General features: G+C 39.9%; 1 protein-coding gene across 2 annotated transcripts in view; it reads left to right on the top strand.

The window, feature by feature from the left end:
- COL4A5 (collagen, type IV, alpha 5) overlaps positions 1-14,716 on the top strand; it is a 329,573-nt gene that overhangs the window by 297,147 nt on the left and 17,710 nt on the right. For both annotated transcript variants that reach the window (XM_005865212.2, XM_005865213.2), the window contains one exon: positions 821-949. In XM_005865212.2, the coding sequence (XP_005865274.1) occupies positions 821-949 (129 nt within the window). The remainder of the gene's footprint in view (positions 1-820; positions 950-14,716) is intronic.

Genomic DNA, 14,716 nt, shown 5'->3' with positions numbered 1-14,716 from the left:
TTATTCTTATAGCTAGTTATACCTGGGACTTAAATACATTGAAGGATTTGAAAGTTTGCATTCCTTCTTTCAAGCAAACTTTCAGAGTCTCAGACCCCAAGAACTGAGATGAAATAGACAGGACATCCCTCTATTTGCTATACTCTCAAGCTCTCTATTTTATTAATATAATATTGAGAGCAGACTTTTTTATGTTTGAGATAGATGCAGGAACAGCAAGAATGCTTCACTTAGATTTTTTTATTGCCTATTACACAAAATTTATCATATTCAATTGAACAGATCACAAAAGCAAGTCACATAGGTATGTTTTAATATGGAAATTGGATATGTGTTTTTTTGTTTTGTTTTGTTTTGTTTTGCTGAGAAACTTATAGAGGATTCCTGTAAACTGTGAAATAGGGTATCTATTAAATTCTTCTATTGGTTCAGTGGGTCTCTTGAAAGTACAACAAATACGAATGGCAAATGATGTTAGAATTAGAATGGACTTGTCAGGAAAGAGAATTGTGTTCCCCTAACACCAATGTTCACAGATTTGAAATGAATTAGACTTTTTAGTAATTGAGTCTCACTTCAAAGCTTGAAAATAGAGACAATATGCGTAATTTTTCCATTGACCCTAATAAAATTATGTTTTTCCAGTATTGGTATATAGTGATAGTTTTCTCAAATATATTTCTGTTAAACATGGCAATGTTCCCATGTATGTAACTTGCTTCTTTCACACCAGTTATTATTTTGACCTTAGATCACATTGGCATCTATTCCATCTGACCTTTTTTTCCCAAACTTTAAAGTTGTGTGTTTTGACATTTAGGTCCCCCTGGATTACCTGGTCCTTCAGGACAGAGCATTATAATCAAAGGAGATGCTGGTCCACCAGGAGTCCCAGGCCCGCCTGGATTTAAAGGTCTATCAGGATTACCAGGACCTCAAGGATTACCAGGTACCTTTGAAGATCATCTTTTTAAGCCTTATCTATTTGAGAATATTTCCCTAATTCTCCTTTCACTTGTCGGAGTTTGTTTCTGACTATAGGAATCTCAGAAACTGGTAGAATACTAGACCACCACAGGTTCCATTTCCTTTTTATTGAAAAAAATCAATTTCTCATGTGCTAACTTCTTTTATCCCCAGTTGAATTTCTTGTAGCTCCTTCAGTGGTTGGCAAACACATTAGTCAACAGAGCCAAATATCAACAGTACAACGATTGAAATTTCTTTTGAGAGCCAAATTTTTTAAACTTAAACTATATAGGTAGGTACATTGTTATTAACTTAATTAGGGTATTCCTAAGGCTTAGGAAGAGCCACACTCAAGGGGCCAAAGAGCTGCAGTTTGCTGACCACGGCCTAGGTAATCTAATTTGAATGATTAGTTTAGTGTTGTTTAAAACACTGTAATGAAATTTGTTAGGGTCGCCGAAGGAGGAACACACGAGGCCAAAAAGGGTAAAGAATTATGAATTTATTAGGTCATCTGAAAACACAGATGACCTGAACCCAAAAATGGTGCCAGCTCCCAAAGACGGGGGGGAATCAGAGGTTTTTAAAGGACTCTAGGCAGGCTTTTTCTGGGCATAGAATTCTCTGTGCAGGTCTGGAGTCTAAGAAAGTCCGGAGGGTAGAACTAATGGTCTTAGCAAGTGGAATGTGGGCTAAGCAAGCAGAGTGCCCATTGTGAAGTGGCCTAAAGGTCAGTTCCCAGGGCAAGGGATATCTATTCAATTATTTTATCAGAACTAACATTCCAGCCTTTTTGTTTTATGGAATAGGGATGAAGGTCATATCTTCTGTATTTATTTCCTGCTGAGGGGGGACATCAAGATCACAGGGGAATGGACTTTGATAGTAGTGGGCTGGACGAGGGGTCACAGCAGCATGATTTCCCCGAGACTGGTTGGTGAAGGCTTGAAAACTGTCCTGTTGAGTGACTTGGGAGTTAAAAGCTGGTCCTGAGGCTGCCACAGCGTCACTTGTCTGGTTTTGCTGCTTTTCTGGGCTTGGAGCTAAAATACAGCTGGGGCCTACATGTTATCTTTAGGGAGGAAAAGATCGAGGTCTAAGTTACCTGACTAGTGATATGAAAGGGGAGGATAGGTTATTCTGGGGGTGAGGTTCTTATTTTCCCAGTTTTGCCCCTTGCTAGGCATCCAGAGCTTTCTTGTAGGTCCTGAGACAGGATTTCAAAATAGGATTAGAGCAATGGTTAGGCCCCCATGCCAGTTCCAGCATCTGCTGAGATACCAGAGGTTATGAGGAGAGGGATTATCTGGACTGCCTTTTTGTGCCAGATATGATGGGTTATGGAAACTGGTAAAGATTGATTATTGAGGGCTACATCTACATTGGGTGAGAGATGATAGTACAGGTTTCTGTCCAGTTACTGGGGAGACAGTTGTATGTGTTCTCCCCACAGAGGAAGAAAAATCCCTGATGGAGACAAGCTGAAAGGTATAAAGAGAAGAGGTGGACTAAAGGGTATGAGGTTCCTTTTCTCTATTCCATGCTCGAAGCTGAGAGCGTAGTTGCCATGGCGCTACCAATAAGAGGTGACAGATGAGCGGTTGAGATTCTATTATAGTGAAAGTGTGAGGAAACGCTAGAATGGGCTGTTATCCAAGGGGGAAAGTAAAAGGGAAAGAAAGAAGCAGTTGAAGCCTGGGCCTGGATGGTTGGATAAGAAGTAAAACAGACCAGCTGTAGGAAATAACCATTGGCTTCCAGGGAGACCTGGTAGTCAACCTATTGGGACCTATGGCTGTTTGGTAGTTCTAGGTCAAGCATGTCAAACTCAAAGGCTAACACAGGCCAGATAAACAACGTTTAAGTTTATGTGGGCCTCAAAAAAACAAAAACTTCAATTTTCATAGAAATGTAGGTTTATTTCCATAGAGACATGCTAACCTCCTGCATACTGGGGATCGAGCCCACAACCAGGGCATGTGTCCTTGACTGGAATTGAACCTGGGACCCTTCAGTCCACAGGCAGATGCTCTATCCACTGAGCAAAACTGGCTAGGGCCTATTTTTCTTCTTCTCCGAAAAGTAAATATTTCCTGTTGCGCACACCAAACAAGTCAGTACAAGACTAATGACATGGCAACCGCTGATAAAATATTCACTGCTAGTATTAGTGGAGAGAAATGATGCGCCTGCGTGTAAGGGAAATGAATGCAACACAATTACAGTAATCAGTCATTAGCGAACGTTGTAGTTCATTATTAATAATTATGTATAACAGGATATTGTAAAAAATAAGTTACAAAATTTTTATTAAAATGTTTCTTACATACCGTTATATTGGTTGGGCCACAAAAATATTTGTGTGGGCCACATGCGGTCCGCAGGCCACGAGTTTGACATGCTTGTTCAGGTTGACTGTGGTGTTGCAAGCTGATGAGGGGAGATGGCCTATTGTTATATTGCCCTGTGACCTTGTAAAAAGCATAAAGGGGCTTGGGTAACTGGTGGGGTATGTAGAGTGATGGGACCTGTGACCAGGAGGGAGGAAGGAGTTACCTTAGTAAGAGATAGAACATAAGTACGGAAAAAAAGGGAGACTTGATTTGCCTAAACTGTAGGTCTGCCTTTTTGAGAAATATAGTTCCCTTTTCCTTTTATAAGCCAGAGTGATTTTTGCCTGATTCCATATCTTGATTTAGATAGGGATGGTGGTATATGCTGAAGAGGAGAGGGAAAGGCAGAGTCAGCAATCCCTGGCAAAGGTTGGATTGGTCTGGTTTAGGCGGGAATGGGTAAAATTGTTTGTTGGAGATGAGTGGAGGTGAGAAAGTTCCTTATGGGTGTAGGAGAGGAGGGTTGGAATAGCATGATGAGAAGGAGACCACTTCCAGGGTCAGGATTATCCCAAGTGGGGAAAGGGTATGTTCAGGATCTAGAAAGAAGGAAATCTCGCCCCATGGGTAAGCGAAGTCTCTTTGGAGAAGGGAGTCCCATAAAAAGGTGAGAATCCTGATGCAAAAGGAAGTGGGGTAGTAGCTAAGACCTGGAGGATTTGTATTGGGAGAGGAGTTGGGTTTTCAGAGAAGTCAGGGTTGGTAGGGTCAGTATATAGGGGGCATGTGAGTGAAGTCAATTTGCCTGTCTTGTCCAGGGATTTGGCCCCTGGACTGATGAATGGGGAAAAAAAGAGGTCTAATCTAACTTGTCCTTGGGGAGATACTGAGTAACACGTAGAACAGGTTTTGGTGATACCTTACAGTAGGGAGGCTAGGTTAGAACATGTGATGAGGGGTTTTAGGAGTTGTAAATGTATCCTATATGTAGGGAATTGTGAATAGCCCGTAAGATATTGCGGGCCTGTCCTTGGGGAAGATATATTTTCCCCAAAATTTTAACCATGGATCTTCCTGAGTGGTCCCAAGAGCTAATAGGGACTGAAGCTCCTCTGGAGTGTATTTGGGTGTTATACAGGTATAGTTATGAGTTGGGGAGATGGTGGCTTCCTCTGAGCCATTGCCTTGGCCTCCTGGTCTGCTTTGTTATTTCCCTATATTACATAATCATTCTGGACAGCTTCAGTCTTTGGTGGCCAGTCCCAGGAGTTCTGGGAGCTCCAAACCAGATCCAGAGGGCAGCCTTACTGGAGTAGCTGAGGTCTGACCTGGAGGAGTAGAACTACAGTCTGATTTCCAGTGGCCTTCCCTTCTGCACTGTGGGCAGGGCCCAGGAGGGGGTCTCGGCTTTGAGCAGGACTTGGTCCAGTGTCCTTCCTTGTTGCATTTGAAGCATGGGCCCAGAGGAGGCTTAGCCCCTGACTTACCCTTGGTTGGAGGACCAGCACCTTGTTTAGGGTTTATGAGAGCAGTGGCTAGGAGCTGGAAGGCCTCCTTCTGGGCCTCAGCCTTGGCCTGATCTTTCCTGTTTTTTGTATTTGGGTCTCCTCATCTCTATTATTAAAGACCTTAAAGGCCAGATTAATGAGGTCTTTTTGAGGGATTTGTGGACCTGTGTCTATTTTTCAAAGTTTGTGGCATATGTCAAGGGTTGATCCTAATATATAAAGAGCCAGGGTCTGTCACGACCTAAATGTCCAGACGGATGACCTAACACCAAGCCAGGGTCCCGGCTGGTGTAGCGGAAGTCAGTCCTGGGTCCCGACGGCATGGCGGATGTCAGTCCTGGGTCCCGGCCACCCATGGTGCAGCTGTGGGAGGGAGCTGTGGGCCCCAGCTGTACGCAGTGCGGCAGCAGGAGGGAGCTGTGGAAATGGAGCCATGCTGCCATTGGACTGGCCTCTGTGTCCCTCCCCTCATCTGCAGGCTCTGGGGAACCAGAACCATGCTGCCATCTGACTGGCCTCTTGGACCCTACCCCCAGCCCACAGGCCTGGGGAACCACAGCCATGCTGTGATGGGACTGGACCCTACCCAAGGGGTCCCGGATTATGAGAGTGTGCAGACTGGACTGAGAGGACGCCCCCACCCCCGAATGCACAAATTTTCGTGCACTGGGACTCTAGTTGGGATATAAAATGGGTGTTCAGAAGAAGGGTTCCCTCTGGGGAGATGGGGTCTAAGGTGGTAAATTTCTGTAAGGCCTCCATTATGTGGGAGAGGAAGATAGCTGGTTTTCATCAGTGCCCCGAGTGATTTTATTGTTTGTCATAGTTGGTCACCTTATGGGCAGCCTTTCTGAGTCCGGTAATGAGAAAGGTGATTATATGGCTACAGAGCCAGTGCCCTGGGGAAGTAACCTGATAGTCCCATCTCGGGTCAGTTCTAGGGACTGCATCAGTGCCAACAGGGTTTGCTGCCACATCCTATCTATGGAGGGCATTGGCATGGTCCTGAGCTGCTAGCCAAATGTACTCCTTCTCCTTTGGGGTGAGAGAGGAGGGCAGGATGACTTAGATGTCCTGCCAAGTCAGGTCATAAGACTGGGTCAGGTACTCAATTCCTTAGTAAAAGTGGTCGGGTCCATGGGAAAAGACCTGAGATGCCTCTTAATCTGTGTGAGGTTGGACATGGAAAATGGAATGTGTACCCAGGCAACACCCTCAGTTCCTGCTGCCTCCCTCGGGGGTAGAATGGGGAGGGAACAGAAGTGGCTGTTGAGGAAGGCAGTCTTTGGGTGGCTATTTTTGTTTCTTGTTGTTTCTTTGTATTACCCCCTTTTTTCTGTCTTCTCTTTTTTTCTTGCATATCTCTAATTTCTCTCTTTCCTTTGATTCTATTCTTTTTGTGTCTCTTTTTATTATTTTTTTAATCATTTTATTTTATTTTTCTTTTTTCTCGTTTTACCTTTCCTATTTATATCTTAACTAGAGGCCCAGTGCACAACATTCGTGCACTGAAGGAGGGGCCACAGCCTGGCCTGTACCCTCTCCCAGTCCCGGATCCCTTGGGGGGTCCTTAGCACTGCCTCGGAATCTAGAGAGGCTCGCACCAGTAGCTGCTCCCATAGCTGCTCATCCCGGTCCAGTCAGCTAAGTGGTGCTCTCACTGTGGGAGCACACTGACCACCAGGGGGCAGCTCCTGAGTTAAGCGTCTGCCCCCTGGCGGTCAGTGCACATCATAGCGACTGGTTGTTCCACTGTTTGATCGATTTGTATATTACAGTTTTATTATACAGGACTAGGGGCCCAGTGCACGAATTCATGCACCTTGAAAGGATCTGTGGGCCGTGAGGCTGCAGTGGGCAAGTGGCAGCTCTGGCACCTGCAGCGGGTGCAAGCGGGGTGGGCAACAGCAGCAGATGCAAGCACTGGGCCGGACCACAATGCAGGGGAACAAAAAATGTTCAGTAACCACCAGAGGCTCGCCCTGATGACAGCAACCAGTGCCCCACCTTGGTCTGGCATCCCCGATCACCTGCTCCACCATCCCACTGCAACCGCTGCCCACCATGTTCCATGCTCTGCCGCCTGCTGCCAATGCCCACCATGTTCCACGCGTGCCCCCTCGTGGTCAGTGCACATCATAGTGACCAGTTGTTTGGTAGTTTGGTTGTTCCCCTGTTCAGTCTATTTACATATTAGGGTTATAGATAGATAGATAGATAGATAGATAGATAGATAGATAGATATAGATAGATATAGATATACCCATTATTACTATGTTTTAAATTCATTAACATTATTTCATTTATTTCTTGTTTCCTTTTCTTTTTTTCTTTTTTTGTTATTGTTTAAAATATTACATATGTCTCCTTTTTTCCCAATTGACACCCGACCCCCGCAAGCCACTCTCAACTCCAAGGGGAAGCCCCCACTGCCCCAGTGTCTGTGTCCATTGGTTATGCTAATATGCATGCATACAAGTCCCCTTTGGTAGATCTCTAATCCCCCCTCTCCTGCCCCTTGTCTCTGGATCTATTTTCATTCATCAGTTTATGTTGATCATTATATCCCACATATGAGAGAGACCATGTGATATTTATCTTTCTCTGACAGGCTTATTTCACTTAGCATAATGCTCTCCAGTTCCATCCATGCTGTTGCAAATGGTAAAAGTTCCTTCTTTTTTATAGCAGCATAGTATTCCATTGTGAAGATATACCACAGTTTTTTAATATACTCATCTGCTGATGGGCACTTAGGCTGTTTCCAAATCTTAGCTATTATAAATTGTGCTGCTATGAACATAGGGGTGCATATATCCTTTCTGATTGGTGTTTCTGGTTTTTTGGGCTATAGTCCTAGAAGTGGGGTTACTGGGACAAATGGGAGTTCCATTTTTAACTTTTTGAGGAAACTCTATACTGTTCTTCACAGTGGCTGAACCAGTCTGCATTCCCACAAGTAGTGCACGAGGGTTCCTTTTTCTTCACATCCTCGTCAGCACTTCGTTGTTTGTTGATTTGTTGATGATAGCTTTTCTGACAGGTGTGAGATGGTACCGCATTGTCATTTTGATTAGTGACTTTGAGCATGTTTTCATATGTCTCTCTGCCTTCTGTATGTCCTCTTTCAAAAAGCGTCTATTTAGGTCCTTTTTTTTTATTGGATTCTTTATCTTCTATTTGTCAAGTTGTATGAGTTCCCTATAAATATTGGAGACTAAATCCTTATCGGTGATAACATTGGCAAATATGTTCTCCCATGCAGTGGGCTTTCTTGTTTTGTTGATGGTTTATTTTGTTGTGCAGAAGCTTTTTATTTTGATGTAGTCCCATTTGTTTATTTTACCCTTAGTTTCCTTTGCCCTAGGAGCTGTATCAGTAAAGATATTGCTACGAGATATATTGGATATTTTGCTTCCTATGGAGTCTTCTAAGTTTTTATGGTTTCCTGTCTTACATTTAAGTCCTTTAACCATTTTGAGTTTGTTTGTGTATATGGTGTAAGTTGGTGATCCAATTTCATTTTTTTGCATGTATCTGACCAAATTTCCCAGCACCATTTATTGAAGAGACTGTCATGACTCCATTTTATGAGCTTGCCTCCTTTGCAAAGTATTAATTGAGCATAATGGCTTGGGTGTATTTCTGGGTCTCTGTTCTGATCAATTGGTTTATATGTATGTTCTTGTGCCAGAACCAGACAATTTTGATGTCCAATTTTAACAACACCGTTTATTGAAGAGACTATCTTAACTCCATTGTATGCTCTTTCCTTCTTTGTCAAATATTAATTGAGCATAATGGCTTCAGTCTATTTCTGGGTTCTCTGTTCTGTTCCATTGGTCTATATGTCTGTTCTTTTGCCAGTATCAGGCAGTTTTGAGAACAGTGGCTTTGTAATATAGTTTTATCTCTGGTATTGTGATCCCTCCAATTTTGTTCTTCTTCCTCAGGATTGCTGGGGCTATTCGGGGTCATTTTTTATTCCATATGAATTTTTGGAGAGTTTGTTCTAGGTATTTGAAATATGCATTGGTATTTTAATGGGGATTGCATTGAATCTATAGATTGCTTTGGGTAGTATGGACATTTTAATGATGTTGATTCTATGAATCCATGAACATGGTATATTCTTCCATTTGTTTATGTCTTCCTCTATCTCTTATTTCAATGTCCTGTAGTTTTCAGATAACATCTCTTTTCCCTCCTTAGTTAGGTTTATTCCTTGGTATCTTAACTTTTTTGGTGCAATGGTAAATTGGATTTTTTTAATTTTCTTTCTGTGAGTTCATTATTGGTATATAAAAAAGCCATAGATTTTTGGGTGTTAAGTTTGTATCCTGCTACATTGCCGAATTCATTTATTAAGTCTAGCAGTTTTTCAATGGAGTCTTTGGAGTTTTCTATGTACAATATCATGTCATCTGTGAATAAGGACAGTTATACTTCTTCTTTTCCAATTTGGATGCCTGTTATTTCTTCTTCTTGTATGATCACTTTGGCTTACACTTCTAATACTATGTCAAACAGGATTAGTGAAAGTGGACATCCCTGTCTTGTTCCTGTTCTTAGGAGAAATGGTTTTAGTTTTTTCCCATTGAGTATGATGTTGGCTGTAGGTTTGTCATATAAGGCTTTTATTATGTTGAGGTATGATCCCTCTATTCCCACTTTGCTGAGCGTTTTTATCAAGAAAGGTTGCTGGATTTTGTGAAATGTTTTTTTCTGCATCAATTGATATGATTATGTGATTTTGTGTCTCAATTTGTTTATGTGATTTTTCACATTTATTGATTTGTGGATATTGTACCATCCTTGCATCCCCATAATAAATCCCACTTGATCATGGTGTATGATCTTTCTAATGTAATGCTGGATATGATTTGCTGGAATTTTGTTGGGAATTTTAGCATCAATATTCAGAGCCTCTGAAATAAATAAGCAAACGTGCAGGCCCAGCCAACGATGAAACAGATGGGCTGCCCTTTGCGGCCCCTGACTGCATACCTTGGAGCTTTGCCAGCCACTGGGTTGGATTGCTGTATTGGACTAAGCAACCGAAAGCAGGTTTGCTTTGAAGAACGAGGCTCTCAAATAGTCCACGACTCTCTAAGAATGGACATTCACAGTCACGTTTGGCAGAAAGAGATTTCCCCCAAGTTTCACAGAGCGATCAAGTGACTGCTTGGCCATGTGAAGCACACACACAAAAACCTTGCTTTGCCAAGACGAGCTCTTTTCCACGGAGTTGGAACAGGAGCCAGAGTCAGAGAACATTTTATATTTAATTCAAGATACACGCCAACCCTGGTGTCACTTTCACACCAACATTTTGAAACTAAACAGTTAATGTGAATGTACCTTAACACTCGCAGTTTGATATTTTAATCTAGAGGTTCATTAATCTTGTTTATCCATTCAAAGAACCAGTTCTTGGTTTTATTGATATTTTGTATTGTTGTTGTTGTTGTTGTTTTTGTTTTGTTTTTTGGTCTCTGTGTCACTTATTTCCTCTCTGATCTTTATTATTTTCTTCCTTCTGCTTACTCTGGGATTTTCTTGTTGCTCTCTTTCTAATTCTTTGAGATGGAGGGTTAGATAATTTAGTACTATTTTTTCTTGTTGTTTTTTTTTTTTAGGTAGGCCTGTAGAGCTATGAACTTCCCTCTAAAGACTGTTTTCACTGTGTCCCATAGGTTTTGGATTGTTTTCTTTTCATTGTCATTGGTTTCCAGGATAGTTTTTATTTCTTCTTTGATCTCTTTGGTAACCCAATGATTGTTTAATAGCATGCTATTTAGCCTCCACGTGTGTTTTTTTTTCATTGTATTTATTGTAGTTGGTTTCTAATTTTATGACATTGTGGTCTGAGAAGATGCTTGATATGATTTCTAACTGTTTGAATTTGGAGAGACTTTGCCTCTGTCTTAGTATGTGGTCTATCTTTGAAAATGACCCATGTGCACTTGAGAAGAATGTATATTCTGTAGCTTTGGGGTGAAATGTTCTGAAGATGTCAATTAAGTCCATCTGATGTAGTGAGTCATTTAGTATTGATGTTTCTTTGCTGATTTTTGTTTAGAAGATTTATCCAGTGGTGTCAATGGGGTATTAAAATCCCCTACTATGACTGTTGCTTTCGATCTCTCCCTTGATATCTTCCAGAAGTTTTTTGTTTTTATGTATTTGGGTGCTCCTGTTTTGGGTGCCTATATGTTTACCAGAGTTATATCCTCATATTGAATTGCTCCCTTTAGTATTGTAAGGTGGCCTTCCTTATAGATTCTTTTTTCTTCCTATACTAGTTCTTTTAGCTTCCTTCTTGCTTCCATATTGACATTTTTTCCTATTTTTCTTTCTCACTTTTTCTTTAAAACCCCTCTAAATCTTTGATCTAATGTCTTTTAGTATTCTTTTCATTCTTTGTTTTCTTTTTCTTTTTTATGCTTTCCTGCTTTTATTGCTTTACATAGCTTGATTTTTATGGTGTTTTTGTTTTATTCCTGTTGTGTCTTGTTCTGTTCTGTCAGCACCTGTATAATACTGGCATGATAAGGTTATGGGTTAAGCCTCACTGTCAGTGAGTCAGAGGGGAGATCCCTCCTATGAAAGAGACATTAGCAATCAAGCCCCTATTACAACTGGAGAGCCCAAATAATGCATCCAAGGGACATTCCTAGAGCATCCAGCTCAGGATATCAAAGAAACTGCACCACTGGACCCTTCAACATATTTTCAACATAAGGCCATCTCACAAAGGCTAGTAGTCATAACAATTCTATCTAATACATGGAAACAAAAACAAAAAGGGAGCTAAAATAGGGAGACAAAGAAAAACCCCCAAATGAAAGAAAGGGGGAACTCTCCAGACAAAGAACTAAATGAAATTTAGGCAAGCAACTTATAAGACATAGATTTCAAAGTAATGGTTATACATATGCTTAAGAAACAGTGCAAATTACAATGTACTTAGTGGGAACTACAGCAGCATGAAAAGGGAAATAGAAACCCAGAACCATACAAAAATGAAGAATAACATATCTGACATCAAGAATGGGAAGGAATTAAAATTAGATTGGATAAAGCAGATGATCCAATCAGTGATTTGAAGACAAGGTATAAAGCAATACCCAATTAGAGCAATAAAATAGAAAAATAATTAAAAAGCAGAAAGATGGCTTAAGGGAGCTCTGGGACAACATGAAACATAACATCTGTCTCATAGGAATAGCAGAAGGAGAAGAATGTGAGCAAGGAACAGAGAACATTTTTAAAGAAATAATGATATAAAACTTCCCCAACTTAGTGAAGGAAAAAGTCATACCAGTACAGGAGGCACAGAAAGTCCAACCAAGATGAACCTAAAGAGAACCACACCTGTCTAGACACATCATAATCAAAATGGCAAACGTTAGAGAAAAAGAAAGTATCTTAAAGGCAGCAAGAGACATAAAATTACCTGCAAAGGCGTTCCCACTAGAATGTCAGCTGACTTCTCAATAAAAACACTTCAGGTCAGAAAGCAGTGGCATAAAGTATTGAAAGTAATGAAAAACAAGGCCCTAAATCCAAGACTATTGTATCCAGCAAGACTATCATTGAAAATTGAAGGCGAAATAAAAACCTTTCCAGGCAAAAAAAGGTTAAAGTAGTACATTACCACCAAGAAAGCAATGCAAGAAATCTTAAACACATTGCGGATGGGTCACGAGAATTCTCACTTCATATTACACAATTTTTTACAAAGTATCATACTTTAAAAAGGTATTAGCTTGTAATAACATATAATAAATAACTTCAAAATGCAATGGGTATTTAATTCTAAAGCATGCCTTTAACATTTATGTAAAACATTTTTTGTACTCGTTCAATAGAAACTTATCTGGCCACTGGATAAAGCTATCAATAAAACTACTGATCCGCAATGTGTTAAAGGAATTTGCTTTAAGAAGAGGAAGAAGAGAGAGAGAGAGAGAAATCATAGGTATAATGAAAATAAAAATGGCAATAAGTAAAAAATGGCAATAAATAAATACCTATCAATAATAACCTTAAATGTAAGTAGATTAAATGCTCCAGCCAAAAGACTTAAGGTGACAGAATGGATAAGAAAATGTGACCCATATATAAGCTGTCTACAAGAGATACACCTCAGAGCAAAAGATGCACAGAGACTGAGAGCAAAGGGTTGGCAAAATAGTCCATTCAAATAGTAAAGAAAAAAAGCTGGAGTTGCAATACTTATATCTGACAAAATAGACTTCAAAATAAAGGCCATAACAAGAGACAAAGAAGGCAACTACATAACACTAAAGGAAATGATTCAATAAGAAAATATAACCCTTGTAAACATATATGCACCCAATATAGGAACATCCAAATATACATTTTTAAAAAAAAATTCTTGATAGACTTTAAGGGAGAGATCGACAGTAGTACTTATCCCGGGGATACAGTCATGGTAGGGGATATTAACATCCCACTGACATCACTGGATAGATCTTCCAGACCAAAAATCAACAAGGAAACAGAGGCCTTAAATGATACACTAGATCAGATGGATTTAGCTGATATTTACAAAATATTTCACCCCAAATCAACACAATATACATAATTCTCAAGTGCACATGGAACATTCTCAAAGATAGACCAGATGTTAGGACACAAAATAAGTCTATACAAATTTGAGAAGATTGAAATCTTACCAAGCTTCTTCTCAGATCACAGTTAGAAATTCATGAAATTATGAATTAACTACAATAAAAAACTCAAAATCACTCAAATATATGAAGACTAAATAGCATGTTATTAAACAATGAATGGGTTACCAATGAGATCAAGCAAGAAATTAGGAACTGTCCTCACTTCGGCAGCACATATACTAAAATTGGAATGATACAGAGATGATTAGCATGTCCCCTGCGCAAGGATGACATGCAACTTTGTGAAGCGTTTCATATTATTTTTTTATGGAGGAAATTGAAGCAGTCATCAAAAAGCTTCCAACAAACAAAAGCCTGGGGCCAGACAGCATCACAGGGGAGTTTTACCAAACATTCAAGGAAGAACTAAAACCTATCCTCCTCAGACAATTCCAAAAAATTCAAGATCCCAGGGATGCAAGGATGGTACAATATCCGCAAATCAATAAATGTGATACATCAAATAAACAAATTGAGAGATAAAAATCACATAGTCATATCAATTGATGCAGAAAAAGCACTTCACAAAATCCAACACTATTTCTTGATAAAAAAAAAAAAAACCCTCAGCAAAATGGGAAAAGAAGGATCATATCTCAACATAATAAAAGCAGTAATACAAACCTACAGCCAACATCATACTCAATGGGTAAAAACTAAAACCATTTCACCTAAAAACAGGAATAAGACAGGAATGCCCACTTTCACCACTCCTGTTCTACATAGGACTGGAAATGCTAGGCATAACAATTAGAAAAGAAGAAGTTAAAGGTATCCAACTTGGAAAAGAAAATGTAAAACTGTCATTATTCGCAGATGACATGATACTATACATAGAAAACCCTAAAAGCTCCATCAGAAAATTATTAGGCTTAATAAATGAATTTGGCAATGTAGCAGGATACAAAATTAATGTCAAGAAATCTATGGCATTTTTATACACCAATAGTGAATTTACAGAAAGAGATTTTTAAAAAATCCCATTTAACTTCACACCAAAAAAAATTAAGATACCTAGGAATAAACTTAACTAAGGAAGTAAAAGACCCATACTCAGAAAACTACAGGACACTGAAAAAAGAGATAAAGGAAGACATAAACAGATGGAAGAATATACCATGTTCATGGATTGGTAGAATCAACATCATTAAAATGTTCATACTACCCAAAGCAATCTATAGATTCAATGCACTCTCCATTAAAA

This window comes from Myotis brandtii, unplaced genomic scaffold (assembly GCF_000412655.1).
Source record: "Myotis brandtii unplaced genomic scaffold, ASM41265v1 scaffold199, whole genome shotgun sequence".
NCBI lineage: Eukaryota > Metazoa > Chordata > Mammalia > Chiroptera > Vespertilionidae > Myotis > Myotis brandtii.
The sequence above is the reverse complement of the archived record's forward strand: the minus strand, read 5'-3'. Positions and strand labels throughout refer to the sequence as shown.